Raw genomic sequence first — 15,147 nt, 5'->3', positions numbered from 1 at the left:
AGCAGCAACAGGACAAGAGAACCAAGCCAGCAGCAGGAACAGAGTTTCGCGGGGTAAGAACTGGATAAACCAAAACCCCCAAACTCGCTAGAAACCCCTCCGAGAAAGAGGAGGGGGTGGTGGACTGAGAGGAGTCCTAAAGTGCAGTATGCACTGCTGAGAGGAGCTAGGAAGCTCATGGCCTCCTGAGAGATAAGCCAAGACGGCCGAAGGAATGTGTGTGTGTGGGGGGTGACCTTGGCCCCCCCTGCTCCAGCTTCAGAGAAGCTGGCAGCCATCTTTGAGGCAGAGCATGGGAGCTCTGCACAGGGGCTTGATTTCCCCTGAAGATACCAGACCGTCACGAAGACCCCGGTGCTTCGTGATATGACCATGGTGTAGCGGCCGTGTCTGGGGTTACGCAGCCCATGGAAAGACCCCTTGTTTAGAGACGGGGGCCGAGAGAGACTTGGAAACCTCCCTCGTGTGTGCTGGCAGAGAGCCAGCAACTGTTTCTGGTGGAAGAGAAGAAGAGAGCCTGCTGCCTAGAGAGGAAGACCTGCTGCTCACAGACTGGAAGGGGTCTTTTCTTCTTCTTCTCTCCTGGACTTTTATTTGGAGGGAGAAGAGATTTGGCCCATTGTAAATATTATTGTCATGGTAGAGATAGATATAGAATTAAGATTGTTTGTAATGTATTATAGTATTTATTCACGTGTATAGTCTTTGTAATATATTCCTTCCCCCCATATTGAGTCTCGTGTTTTTGTCTGGAAAACCCATCTCACATGGGGTTGAGATGTGGGTGGGGGGCTAGGAATCAGAATTGGATTTTGGGCCTGCTGAAACCATGACAATATGTGAGAAGCCAAAAAAAAAAAAGGAACCAAGAAACTCTCAAAACTTTAAACCACAGAAAACCCAAGCCAAAACATTGTATTTATGTACACTTCTTTTTTCCTTTTTTTTTTTTTTTTTTTTTTTTAAATTAGAAAAACCCATTCAGTTTCTGTTTGGGCACAAAAGAGAAAAGGGAACATAATTTCACTGAGTGAAATCTTGATGTACAAATATTTTCTGGCTAAAAGCACAATGAAATACATGCCTGGTAAAATCAGGCTACAACTTTACGTCCTGAGAACAAAGGAAAATTCTATTGACTTAAATATTTGAAGAAAGCAGAGGACCCAAACATATTGTAATCAGGACAATTAAAATTCAGAGACGGTGAATTTGAGCCTTGCCTGAAAGTCAAATCAACGGACATCTCTTTACATTGTAACCTGAAGGTTACAGATACCATTGCAACACTTGAAAATGTTGTAACTAATGCAGGCCTGATGAATGCTAAAGCCTTCGGGGAGTTTTCTAGCAGCTGGTCTCAGCAATGTGTTTATATCCTTGAATCTGCTAAAATGTGTCCTCAAGGCAGCATATGATTGTACATCAGGCTGTGTTATTCCATCTGGATGAGATTAAATATACCTTTATCTAGTGCAGATAGATATTAGACACTCCTGAGTGTGAGGAAGTTTGTGTGAAACTGGATCAGATGTGATACTGGCCTAGTTCTTTGCGACTTGCTGCACAGTTGTACCAATCTCACAGGTATTAAGAGTGCAACCATCAAAAGTTACACAGAAGACTTTATTAATGCAAAATCAATGTGAAAGTAGATGTGTAGTAGTACTTCACTGCAATTTGCTGGTATGTAAGCTCCTAAATCACTTAAATTTGTGTGTTTGGGTTTTTTTTTTTAATCCTATCCAGAATATCTCCTGTTATTCCCAGTAAGAGTACACCAGAAAGTCACACTTCACATACTATCCAAAACAAATATTTTTAATATTTATTTTAATGGTTTGTTGTCACCCACGTGTATTACAGATGGAGATGTGGAAGGATTTGATTGGCTGAGGAGAGCATTCTGTAAAGCTTTTTACATTCAAATTGCTGCAAGTTGGAATTGGCAGTGGAAGGGACAACACAGGAGAGAGGTGTAATGTGGGGGGAGATGGCAGGCCCATAGAACCCCCGAGCCCCCTGGAAGTAGAGGAGCTTGAAGTTTTGCAGGGTGTCAGGCCTTTCCCTTGAGAAAAGTAAGGCTAATCGCATGTTCCCATAGATACAGCCTTGGGTGTTAGGCAGTACAAGGCCAAAGCTGTTTGATAATGTGCAGGTGTTAAATTCCTGGGTGTTTTTGTGGGAATATGTTTATGTTGTGTGTGTGGGAAAGTAGAAGTTAGCAAGCTCAATAAAGGCTACCTGCTGCGCTGAGCAGGCAGACATCTCTTTGTCTCACCGTCCTAGTGTGTCTTGTGTGTCTTTCTTCCCCCTTCGGACCAAGACTTCACGACAGGTACCCTACGACAGTGTAAGTGCGATTAGTTGCCTTGCTTGACACACTTTTGGAACCTGATAAATATTATTATAAAGGGCCAGCAGTAGACAGCAATGGAATAGAGTAGTTGTAATGGTTGTTGTAAATAAATGGAGATAAGTGCTAGCTGGACCTCTTCTGGCACTGAGAAAAGCAAACAGTTTAGGCCACTATTGTAAAAGTGGAAGGGCACTGACTAATTTATGGCTGGGTACCAAATTCTCTTTATTTTTAAGGATGAGTATCATGGCATGCTTGACAGATTCCCAGACTGGAGGATCACAAAACCAGCATGCCAGCAGTGTTCAGACTTAAGGGCCAGGGCTGGGGACTGTGCTGGCGTGCATCCTGGGCAACCAGGGAAGATTTATACTACCCAAATGCAGTTGTCAAGAAGAACTCAAAGCCTTCCCCTCTCACAATATCTCTCTCCACTGTGTTAGGTGAGGTACCTCTTACCGTTTTTATGAACTTTGATTTAAAGTGGAATTTTACTTTTTGTAATAAGCAAATATTAAACTAAATTCCAGGTTAGGGACTGCTGTCAGTATCTCTAGTTCTTCTAAAATACCAGTTGTGGATTGCGCCTTTCTCTTAGAGGTTTCAAATAGAATAGTTATGTGGGGAAATTCTCCTCTCGGATTTCCAGAGTAGAAATGATACTGTGACATCCTTGTTTATATTTTTCTTGTAGGACACCCTTATTATTACTAAGCCCTGTGTGATTCTTATGTCAACAGCACTTTTATGCCCAAAAGAAGGGAGTGGTATTTTCAGTGAGGAAGAGGGAAGGGCTGTGGTTTCTCTTCGACATGAATAGGCACCTATTACAAACACAGGTGTACTAACTGGATTTGATTTGCCACACGCCAGAGCAAACTGTTTGGTGTATATAAATTTCGCATTCAGACTTGCATGTTATTTAACTGCTGAGTCAAATATTTCTTTATAATACCTCAATGACTATGTGGTGTGTGTATTCTATACCACGTGTGTTTTCTCTGTACCTCTGATGTGTTTTATGGCAGAAATTTATTAGTATTTCCAAACTGGGGACTAAACTGAGGTTATTTAGGTGCTTTAATTTATATTACAAGATACTGAGAAACCAGAAAATCCAGAAGGTGCGACCAGAGGGAACAGTGTATCTGACACAAGGCCACTTCAGTATTCTCCTTTGCTGTTGCCATGATACTTTGCTGTCAGACTGAGGAGCCTTCTAATATATGTATTACCATTTTGTGTTTTTACTATGCTCAACTGAATGTATCAATGGAAGGGAAAATCGCACAATCATACAGTACCTTGCTGATGTTCTTCTTGTAATACATCAATAGCTTAACTGCAGTTTCAAACAGAATAATCTAAATATTTATACTGGTATATTTTCATTATAATACTCATGGGGAAAGAGATATATTGATCACTAATCAAATTCAGTGTTTTATCAGTGAGATACCAAAGTGACTCACTGCTTTATTTATAGAGTTACAGATGTATAGAAAAAATCAGGGGGACAGTAATTTAGCACTTTCCTTAGATGAACACAGTCATGCAATATGACTGGCCCAGAAGTGGGAAGAATTTTGTTGTGTGACATGGTGCCATGTTACAATTGAGTGAAATGCAAGGCTATATCTCATGTTGATGAGTGGGACATTTTGTTGACCTTAAGCACTAGACTGACAAGCAAATAGACAGTCTGCAGAAGAAAGGGGACGATTTCTGGATTGAGCATTAATATCATGCATTTGGGTTTGACTGTGGATTCAGGGGATTCTGATTTTTTTTTCCCTGGCTTGATGCTTTTAAATTCTGGTTTCAGATGTTTTTAAAATGGCTGAAGTACTTCTGCTTCATGCTGTTAGACCTTTGCTTGTAGGAACACATATAGTATTGGCAAAAGCACTATCAGATATTGTCAGATCAGCAGTGGAAAAGGAAACTAGGAAACTAATCTATAGCTAAGTCTCTGCACTGCAGTCCCTTCCAACCTCAACAATTCTGTGAATTTTTTTTTCTCACTTTGATTTTTCGGTAATTTTTTATCAGTAACCCTGACCCTAAAATACATTTCCTTCTGGAAAGGCTCCTGGAAAAACTGGAATTCAGCTTTGAACGTAACTGTGGCAGCAAAGCAGATGAAATCAAATATGAAGGAAGTAGATAGTATCGAAGGAATCCAAAACAACAGAGACTGTTTGTTTGGAGGTTTTTTTTCTTTTTTTTTTCTTTTTCCTTTATTCTCACTAATGTTATGGTCCCTTTCATTTATAAGCTGACAACTTTCTTAATAATGCCATTCCTCTCTATCTGTGAGAACATTTTTCTCAAATAACAACAAAAACAAGTTTAATGAATAATTGCAAATTAGTAGATGAGTCCTCACACAGAAATAAGTTCTCCAGAGAAACCAGATACACTGTAATGTAATGGAAACTAACAGTAAGCAGGTTGTTCTTAAAAAAAAGGGCATGATTGGTCATTTAAAATTTCCCTTTCTACTGCATCCTTTTGTTTTCTTCAGTCCCAGATAAAACTTTGTCATGTAGTTCAGTGCATGTCAGTTCTGTTTGCCCAGATTTCCCAAGAAATTTACTGCTTGCAAGACTGAAATTTTCAAGCATGAAAGAGAATAATGACCTTTCGTGAATGAAACTCCAGTTTTCTGATTTGATGGGTTTTCAAATATTTTTGCTTTATTTCACTATTTTAATTGATGGGGTTATGATATGCTGGACATGTTATGAATATATACTATGTTTCTGTCAGTGGAGCTTGCAAGTGTTGTTTCTTATTACCTCTGAGAAGACTTCACACAGTTGAGTTGCAGCTACTCTACTTGTAGTGGGTTTTGAATAGACTTGAGGATTGTTTTGAAGCCAAAAAATAATCTTCCAGAGTGGCTTGAGAGAGAGAAGACTCTTCTAGTTCTGGTTATTTATCTATTATCCATGGTGAACAGCTATTTCATTTAGTAAAGGTTAATTTATTCCCAGTGACTCCAAATTGCATTTGTTAGTGGATTAGGTGTACTTCTTGCTGATGGGCAAAATTTTAATGATTTTTCTTCTGTAGGCTTTCAGTGAGGAGTCAGCCAGAAGTTTTTTTTAATCTATGAATAAGATTTAATGAACCATTGTTAAATCTGCTATGTCAAGGCAATCTTTTATCTTTGCCTCTGATCCATTAATACAGCATTTGGGAACTCTCCAATAATAATAGTAGATAGCTCTTTTTGTGATTTCGATTTTCATTTCAGATATATTCAGAACTGAAATCTGAATTAGAGTTCTATGGTTAAACGTAGTTTGTGTAAGGACAGACTGTCTTTAGGTTGGGTATTATAAATTTCCAAGATTGCTACCACAATGGTTTAAAGATGCAAAGTGCTGAGAGTCATATCCTACTTTTTATTAATTTATTTTCTGTAGTGACTAATTGATAAGGCCCCAGTTATGGTGTCAAATTAGTAACTTGAAAAGGTCACTAGTGAAGATCTACAAGGAGTTGTAGAAAGGTTTTTTGTTTGTTTGTTTTGGTGGGTTTTGTGTTGGTTTTGGGTTTTTTTTTTGTTCTTAGTTTTTTTAACAATTATAGTTGACCTGTTTTAGGTTCTGCACATCCACATTGTTACAGGTTCAGGGAGGTAGTCCTGATCTGATGCAAATATTAAATTAAGTTGGATTGTGCTTGAGCAACCAAGCAAAACTTATGGTTAACTTGTTCGGAAACTTATCAGGAACTTTGTTGCTGTTGAGCTGGTCTTTTGCCTTCCATCACAAAGAATAACTTATATTATGCATTTGAAAAGTTGTTCCAAACTGATCCAAAATGTTGGCAGAATGCAACTGCAAAATCCCAGCCTTTGTGGATGATTGTATTCTGCAGCTTTTTCTTGAATACTAGTAAATGAGCTGATCACTGTGATAAACTCTTGCAGATATATATATGTTCTCATTGTTTTAAGGTTAATATTTGTGAAATATATCCTTCCACATACAGGTTGGTTAGTAGAATATAATTTTCAACTGTTCTGCTTTGTCCTGAACTGTAAAATCAAATAGAGGAGGAGAATGGACTGAAACAACTTGGATTTAAAGGTATATGTAAACTATGTTGTTCCCTATGCAGCCCCTTTGAGGCATGGCATGTATAATAGTTTTATATAGGAGTAAAGACAGTGATTTCTCTGCCCATTAAAAACAAAAATTCATTGGTGCAGCAGTAAAAATATAACTGCTAAACGGAAATCGAAAAGGAAGACTGTTATTATCAGGATGGGAATAAGCAATCCAATTGCTGATACTTGCTGTAAATCTATGTATTTTAGTTAATATAGAATTTTGGAATAAGAGACCATTTTATCCCCTCAGTGTATTTTATGCACTGCATTAATGCAAACATTTTTCAACATTACTTGCAATATAAATTTCAGTCCAATCATGTTCTAAGCAGAGATGGACTATATTTTAAATAAAGTAAAAAATAAAAACCATTATGCAACTTTAATTGCATGTTTTAATCCTGAGCTGGTTTAAAATCTGTATTAATGAGGAAAAAAAATAAAAATGCTGAAGATTTGTAGAACAAAGTTTCGCCTGAATGTACATTAGTTCTTGTAACAGTGGTGCCTGATATGAGCTTTTATAAGCAATAACTGATTTTTTTTTCCAGTCCATAATTCGAAGGTGTGTTAGCATCAACTCTGTTAAAGAGAGGATTCTGTAAAGACTTGCACAATGTCATGCAAATAAGATCCTTTTCTAATATCAGTCCTGCTAAGGAATGCTAAATAGAGTTCTTAGTGCTTAGCCTTTTCATAAATTAAGTTGCTGTAATGTGGGCCAACTACAAAATCAGATTCTCTGGGGTTTGCTTCTCTCATTTTTTCTGGTTATTTTTAAAAGTTATTTTATTCATGTGCTTAGTTATAAGTAACCAGGTTAATTCCAATGGATTAAGTGACCTACCTTGTGTGCTTCAAGATAAGCTCATCCTTTCCCAAGTTAATTAGAACTATGATAAATACCTAGTTCTGTGATTAAAGAACTCCTTTGGTTTTTAGGTGCCTGGTCACTGTAGCAGAAACCAGTCTTAAGTTAAATAGCTGAGCTTTCTCCTAAAGGGATGCAAAAGGAAGTGACAGATTCTCCGTCCCTGGAGGTTTTTAAGATGAGACTGAATGTGGCACTTAGTACCATGGTTTAGTAACCACGGCGGTAGTGGATCAAGGGTTGGACTTGATGATCTCAGAGGTCCCTTCCAACCTGGTTGATTCTATGATTCTATGATTCTATGAAAAGAATGACAATGGTAATGTCCTGAATGTGGCCAAATGAATACTGGGTGGGAACTGCCTAAGCCAGTCAGTAGTGAATGCAGTGTCTCAAAAATCAAGCCTCTCTCCAGGATCCAGCTTTTTCTCAGTACCTTTCTGTGCTTGAATTCATATCCCTGAACAACCTCTGTGGGTTTGGGCAGACATGTAGCTTTTAAAAGTCTAAGCAGAGGGCTGGTCATGTCTCTTGAAAGATTTACAGGATAGAAAAGTAGGCTTAGTTTCTTGCTTGAAGAAATTCCAATGCAAAACTTTTAGCTGTCTCAGTGCTATGAGGTTATGAAGGTGTTTTCAGATAGAGAAGGTGCTCGTTCTGTCACATTGGAACTGGTGTGGCATAATCAAAACCACTGGCATCAGCATAAAAAGTAGCAAGTCCCTAGCTCTGGAAAGTGTACTTTCACACCTGTCCAGAATGGAAGTTCTTACAGACTTCCTTTAATCTTAGACACATACCAAGAACCTAGAGATCAGTTAACCATTAAGAAAGTTAATTGGAAAGACATTGTATATTCACAAACCCAAATATAGAAAATCTTTAACTTTCATATATTGCCTTTTAATCTTTTCCCTGCTGCCAGACATTAATGGTTACTGGTGGTGACAGTGCCAAGTTCTGCCAGCCAAATTGTCCGCACAACAGTGGCATTGAATGGTCACTTGCCATAGCTTTTGTGTGTAATTATACACATATATTATGTGTGTATTATACACATCCAGATGTGCCACAGCTGTGCACAGATGCACCCAGATTAGACCTTCTCTGCTTATGAGCTTCCCATGATGAGGGCCACTGACACTACAGCAGTTAATACTGTCTGGTCCTGGGGCAGCTGAGGAGAAAACTTGTGTTCTAATAAGCTGTTCTGACACTGCCAGCCAACTCCTCGAGTCCTCTTCCCTGGAGCTCCTCACATGTGTCTTTTGTGAGAGAGGAGAAAGATACCAAAACTTCATGTGGCATAGTGGTTGGTGTTGCAACCACAAAACCAGCTTATCTGGCTTTTTAATATCACTTTACTGGATCAGATTGGGATATGGTCTGGGATAGGGTGAAATCTTCTGGCCGGCCAAACAGCCTGTGCAACCCCACTTCTTAGGTTGTCTTCAGGCTAACTTCTTGCCAGTTAATCTAGTGACTTGAAACAGTAAATTTAAATCTGCTGTTCTAACGTACAGTGCCACACAGAACATGTCCCTGATACAGTTTTGGTGGAACCTTCCATGTATCTGAGGGCAAGGGAGTTGTCTTCCCTCTCCCCTGCCCAAAAAAATCTCTTGTTGTCAAGAATAAATGTCAGAATTTTCCACCCCGTGGATATACCCGGTCTTTTTTTCCTTGGCGGCTCTGTGTTTACTTACATCCATGTGTTGACATACTTCTGAATAATTTTGATAACAGATGCATTTTTATTATTATAATATGCATTATGCATTATTTTATTATAATAACTTCATTTTTATTGGGGAACTCTTTAAAGTTTTTGTTGGTATTTTTCAGTTTGGTATGTGTCCTTTTTCAGTTTTGTTTTACTGAGATTTGTATATTCTAATTCATAAAGTAATGCAGTATACCTAAATAGGCTGTAAAGGGGGAAATGCCATCCTAGTGCTGCTAGTCAGCCTTTTTCTTTAATTTTCCCTGCCTTTAGTTGCTATAATTCTAAAGATAAAAGCTCCTGTCAAGTGTTGTAAAGAACTTTGAAGTATCGATTAAGCCTTAAATAATTTCTTTCCCTTCTACAACTGTACTACATGAGCAGGAGTTTCACTTGGTTTCATACCACCATGAACAGTGTTCAGCAGCAATTCTGTTTTAGTCCAGTGAACTAAATGGGCATTGTCTTCTCAGAGCATTCAGCTTGTCACTACTGATGATATGTGAGGTGCTCCTGTACCAAATACAGTCCTTATGTCTGAAGCCCTGATGCGTTCATAATGCTGAGCAGCATTTATGGGTTTACTAATTCATAGGAGACACACTCTCTCTTTATTATTAAAATCTGATGTTTTGTACAGGGATACATGGTGACACAGTGTACATGACTTCATTAATACATTTGTTTCTCCTGCCCTTGTTTTCCTTCAAGGCCAAAGAGTGCAACACGGGCAGGTTTCCAGTTATTCTGACAATAGGAGGACATTTCCCATCCAAACTTTTGCAGAAATACTGGATGACTGCTTTAAATGTCAAACTACTGAATGAGATAGTAGTCCTGCCTTGTCTTCTGTTAGAGTTTTTCCTCTAAGGGGCAGGATTTGACAATCACCCTGTGACACATTGTATCCAAGTTTACAAGCCTGCAAGTAAAGTAAATCAGGAAAGGCTTCTCTTATGAATCCCACAAAGGAATTAGAGGTGGCTGCAAAATTGTTTTGTTTGTAAATTGTTAAGTTTTATACCTTTTCTCTCTTTCTTGGGGATACTACTTGCTTTCTTATGTACAACACAGTGTTTGATGTGCCTCCTCCATAAGCTCTTCATTGCGACAATTGCTTTATATTACAAGTATGTGCAAAGCACTTGGGGAGCTTAGTTAGCAACGCTTGGCAGCCTTACAATCTAAAAACATTCCCTCTTTTTCCCTTTTCGAGAGATCATAGAATCATAGAATAGTTTAAATTGGAAGGGACCTGAAAGCTCATCTGGTTCCAATGACCCTGCCATGAGCAGGGACACCGTCCACTAGACCAAGTGGCTCAAAGCCCTGTCCAACCTGGCCTTGAACACTTAATCTCTCTTAAAATATGGGATCACACAGAATCACAGAATGGTTCAGGTTGGAAGGGACGACAGAGGGTCATCTGGCCCAACCTCCCTGCTCAAGCAGGATCATCCTAGAGCACATGGTACAGGATGGATATTGTAATGTCAGTTTAATTACATTCTGATTCAAATCTTCTACATTTTGTGCCGATTCACCTTCACTGTGGCATCAGAAGCAGGGTTTTTTGGTTTTGTTTCTACTTATTGTGAAAATTACCTATGCATATGGTTTTTATACTATAGTTGGTACTCTGGGACTCCAGGGAGTAGGAATTGTATTTCTTGTTCCATGACAGTCAGAGCTTTGAAAGTAATTAAAATAAATACTTTCATTATGGATAAGCCATTTATGGAAATATGATCTCATCCAGGCATTTGCAAGATAATGCAAGCCAAGTAAAAAATCCTGGGGGTTATGTGACTTTGAAACTACCTCTACAGTCATATAAATTCCTTCTTTAAAAAAAAAGAAAAAGGAACAAAATGTAGTTTAGAGTCCTCACCAATCAGTAAAAACTGATTTTCAATTTTGTTTTATACTGGAATTGCTTTATAGTTTCTAGGAATTGCTTTGTAGTTTTGTTTTTGCTTTCCTTACAACTGGTGTCAAAACCAAAATGTCATTGCCCACGAAAGCCTATCTTTCTTTTCTTTAGTTTTTTTTTTAAATACAGACTGTTTGAGTTAGTGTCATGAGTAGTTAAGCAGCCTGTGGGATATACTGTCTGGAGACTCAGTGTTCTTAGTGGATCTGAATGATTAAGTTTGGTTTTGTTTGTTTGGTTTTAATCCCATTTTTCATCCTGTAATTTAAAAGAGAAGCCTGCTGTCTTCCTGTTTGTTCCACATAAATGGGAAAATGTGCAAGTGTCTGGATCATTGCCAAGACTGTAAATGAGCCCTGCAGCAGTGCTGATGGGAATCATAGCTAAGAGCAGTTTTGTGTGTTGGTCAGAGACCATGTTTCAGAACTTACAAATGACTTGTGAGGGAACACCATAGCAGTGGGGCAAGCTGAGAATATACTGGGTGATAAACTTTGCTTCTGTCATTTGATTACATCAGATCATATGCCTTTTCTCTAGCTAATAGGTTCCCAGATCTTATTTTTTGCAAAAAGTAGCAATCAAAACTTAGTAGTCTTTTTGCTGAATTTCCCTTTTGTTTCATAGCAAGGTTTTGATCATCGCTTCCTCACTGCACTTGATATTTGACCTTTCTTTGATTCACCTGTTACTTGCAGATTTTTGGCATTTGTGACAGAAAGGATTAGGCATATATATATATATATATATATATATGTGCAAACTTTTCAGAATTCAGCTCTATAAAGGAGAGGAATTAAATTAAAAAAAAAAAAAGGAGGGGAAGAAGAGATTTGGAAGAGCAAGGGCTTAAAAGGAGGGGAAGAAGAGATTTGGAAGAGCAAGGGCTTAAAAGAATGGCTAAACTGGTGTACTTCCATGTTTTGTAGTATATTGACTTCCAGGTTTTGATCTCTGGAAAGCATTAGATAATAGCACACTCTACAAAGCCAAGATGGGACGAGAGAGCAGAAAATTCCATTAAGCAAATGAGGTTTTATAAGTAGGGAAATTCAGGACACACAAACCACTGGATAAGATTAGTCATACACCTGGCTGTCCATTGCGGCTCTCAGCATGGTAAGAAGAGATTTGTCAGTGAAGAGGTGAGAGTTGTCTGTCTCTGGGTTTCTGAAATGTGTTCTACACCTATGTTTTACACAGCAGTGTCTGGAAAGTATAAATCACAGTTTTTTTCCTGAAGTAATGAATATATTTTTTAGCCAGCTGTTGAGCTCTCACAGCTATTAGAAACATCAATAAAATTTCAGGTTAATTAACAGCTGAGAAAGTGAGGCCCAACAGCTGACTGTGAGGCTGGCCAGTAGCTTAGAATCCAGTTAATGCCAAAAGAAATTGTTTGGCTTTGTAGTTTTAAATTTTGCAGGTATGTACTGAGCAGCAAATGAAAATAACAGCCCTTATAACTTATGTACTTATTAATGAAATGAAATTATTGAGAGTTATTATAATTGACTGTTTACTCTTCTGTTATTCTGTAGAATTTGCTCTGTTGACAGGAAAAGACGTATCACAGTTCCTTCTCACTGGTACTTGTCCATGTACCAGTAAATTATATGGATTGCAGAGAAATTTGTGGAGTTCATATCAAGAAATACAAAGCACAGCATTCTTAATCATTTGTTGTTAGAATTAGATTTATTTCTCTGGAAAGTTCAGGTGTTCTGTAGCTCATATCTCTCCTTGCAATGCTGAGGTAGGCTGTGTAACACTTTTAAGATGAGAAAATCCATTTTGCCCATTTCAAAGAAAAGAGAAACCACGGAGAAGAAACTCGGCTCAGAAAGTTTGCTTTGCTGTAAAGGTAAATGCTAAATATCTAAAAAAGAGTTTCTAGTGCAGGACTATTGTACTTCTGAAGAGTAGTGTGTCCTTTTTTATTGCCATTACCTCTAGTATTTATCCAAACTATTTGGCTTATTTTTATGAAAGACTGAGAGTCAAGGCAAGATAACATATACAGACAGCTGTAAAATTGCCATTACACAATGGTTTCCTGGGAACACTTTTTATAGTAAAATCATCTTCTATAATAATAGAATCAAGCTCCTGACTGGTATTTTATTTACAAAATGAAGCAAACAATCAAACAAAAAAACCCGAACAACCTTGGAGTAAGGCGTGACATCCTTTAGTGAAATATGTTTTTTTCTGATGAGAAAAATATTTTTAAAGGTGTTGTGCATTTCAGTGTGCAGAAACTTTTCAGTCTGACTCTCAAAATGCAAAGAAGGTTATTTATGTCTTTTTCCAGGAACATGTCACGCTCATCCATGGACAGGTTCTTCTGTACTTTGCTTGTAGCTAACAATCAGTAATGCTAACTTATCTGATGGCCCTAATTTCCTTGTGAAGCAGAGAACAGTAGTTTTTAGGGGCTGAGAAGTTGTAGGGACCAAAACATTAGTGTTAATGTGATTGGTATTTGCTGGTACACTTATCCCAGGGAACTCATACTATTTCATACCAAGCAAAACATAAATTCTGGCACAGGGTAAATTTTATGCTTTGAAGGAGAGAGAACAGTAGCTCAGACTCTCTGTCTTCTGTGAGGGAGGAGGGATTGAAAGGGAGGAAGGGAGATGGGGAGGACATCTCCAGATACTAAACGCATCTCACCGCAGCTCTCACCACGTTGCCCCACCAGATGTGGTAGATGACATCACATTCTCACTCTCCTTCTCTTTGAAGTAAGGTGTCAGATGGGGCTTTTAGTTCTTATTCCTCCTGCTGAGTTCAAGACAGGACAAGCCTCCCCTCATTAATTGGGACTTATGAATTGTTTTTTGGATGCTCATTATCAAATTACTATAATACACTTACTGGAAATATCCTATGCTGGGAAATCCTCATGTCAGGAAATAATTAGTGGCTTGTCTCACATAATACATATCTATCTGTGCCTCTTAAGTAATTACTTGTAGGCATTTTTCCTTCTTCGTTATACTAATAGAAATAAATTAAAGGACTGATTATAAATCATGCAAAACTTGTGGTTAAAATATGAATGGATTCTGACTCAAGGCCAGGGTTGATTGTCTTTCACACCGGATTATCTTTCTTTGGTGGTCATATGTAGGAGACAGCAATAAGTAATCCATTGGGTATTACCTCTGGGGCCAATAGATGCAGCATCTCAGGTGGATCTCCTCTATCCCAGTAATACATGGTGCTAAGTAGCTTCTGATGCCTGCTCTAAAAATTGAAAGGAGCTGCGGCACATGGGTGGGAAAGGGAGGCAATAACCAATGAAACTTAATTTTTTTCCTTCCTCTCTCTCTTTTTTTGCAAGGTCCTGCTCTGTATAACATATACCTCTACATTTGAACTGAATGGGAGTTCAGTGTTGAAGATTGCTGAGGTAAGTGCCTCTGTCATACTGTTGCTTGTGTCTCTTAACTTTTCCCCACTACCTACAGCATGACTTCCTTACATAACGTGGAATTAAATCAGTCCAAAACATAACTACCATTCTCTAGTATGAAGAAATAGTTGCAAGTTGGGCAGGTTTGACAGGCTTGCATGGGAAGGCACTTTTGGAAATGGACCCATAATTGTATATTACAGTGTTGCACATTTACTACTCGTATTTACTTTACTTTGCTTTTCTTCTTTATAAAACAGCACTGTGCTGATTTCTTACTTACTTCAAGTCTAAAACTAATGAAGTTTCCTCAAGAGAGGTGTATAAACCATAGTGTGTCATGTTAGCAGAAGTGCCTCAGTGTGTCTTGTTAGCCTTGTGTCTATCTTTTTCCTAAAACGTCTAAGTAAAAGATTTAAGCATGCCTCTAGATGTATGATGCCATTAGTCACTGTACTCCCTTTATTCCTTTAGATTTTAGTCTGAATTAAATTGTGTAGGATCTTTTGTTGTAGAAAAACATACCTGCAGGTATATTAAGTAAGCTTTTATACGTGGGTGATATTTTTAGTACATTTTGTAGCAAGCCATGGTGTTTTTTGTTCAGGTTAGAGAAGATGCTCAGGAATGCTTACTCCTCCTGCGCAGCACACACTGTTGTGTGCAGAACGTATTATAAAATTATATTGTTAACATGGTATGGGCAGAGGA

The 15,147-nt window shown here is 38.2% G+C and overlaps 1 protein-coding gene across 3 annotated transcripts in view; it reads left to right on the top strand.

The window, feature by feature from the left end:
• Nucleotides 1-15,147, top strand: part of ARFGEF3 (ARFGEF family member 3) — a 90,704-nt gene that overhangs the window by 25,300 nt on the left and 50,257 nt on the right. For all 3 annotated transcript variants that reach the window (XM_027690007.1, XM_027690000.1, XM_027689995.1), the window contains exon 5: nucleotides 14,365-14,433. In XM_027690007.1, coding sequence (XP_027545808.1) covers nucleotides 14,365-14,433 — 69 coding nt within the window. The remainder of the gene's footprint in view (nucleotides 1-14,364; nucleotides 14,434-15,147) is intronic.

Source organism: Neopelma chrysocephalum, unplaced genomic scaffold (assembly GCF_003984885.1).
Source record: "Neopelma chrysocephalum unplaced genomic scaffold, ASM398488v2 Primary Assembly neopelma1_23, whole genome shotgun sequence".
Lineage (NCBI taxonomy): Eukaryota > Metazoa > Chordata > Aves > Passeriformes > Pipridae > Neopelma > Neopelma chrysocephalum.
Note: the sequence above shows the minus strand (reverse complement) of the source record. Positions and strands in the feature narration are given on the sequence as shown.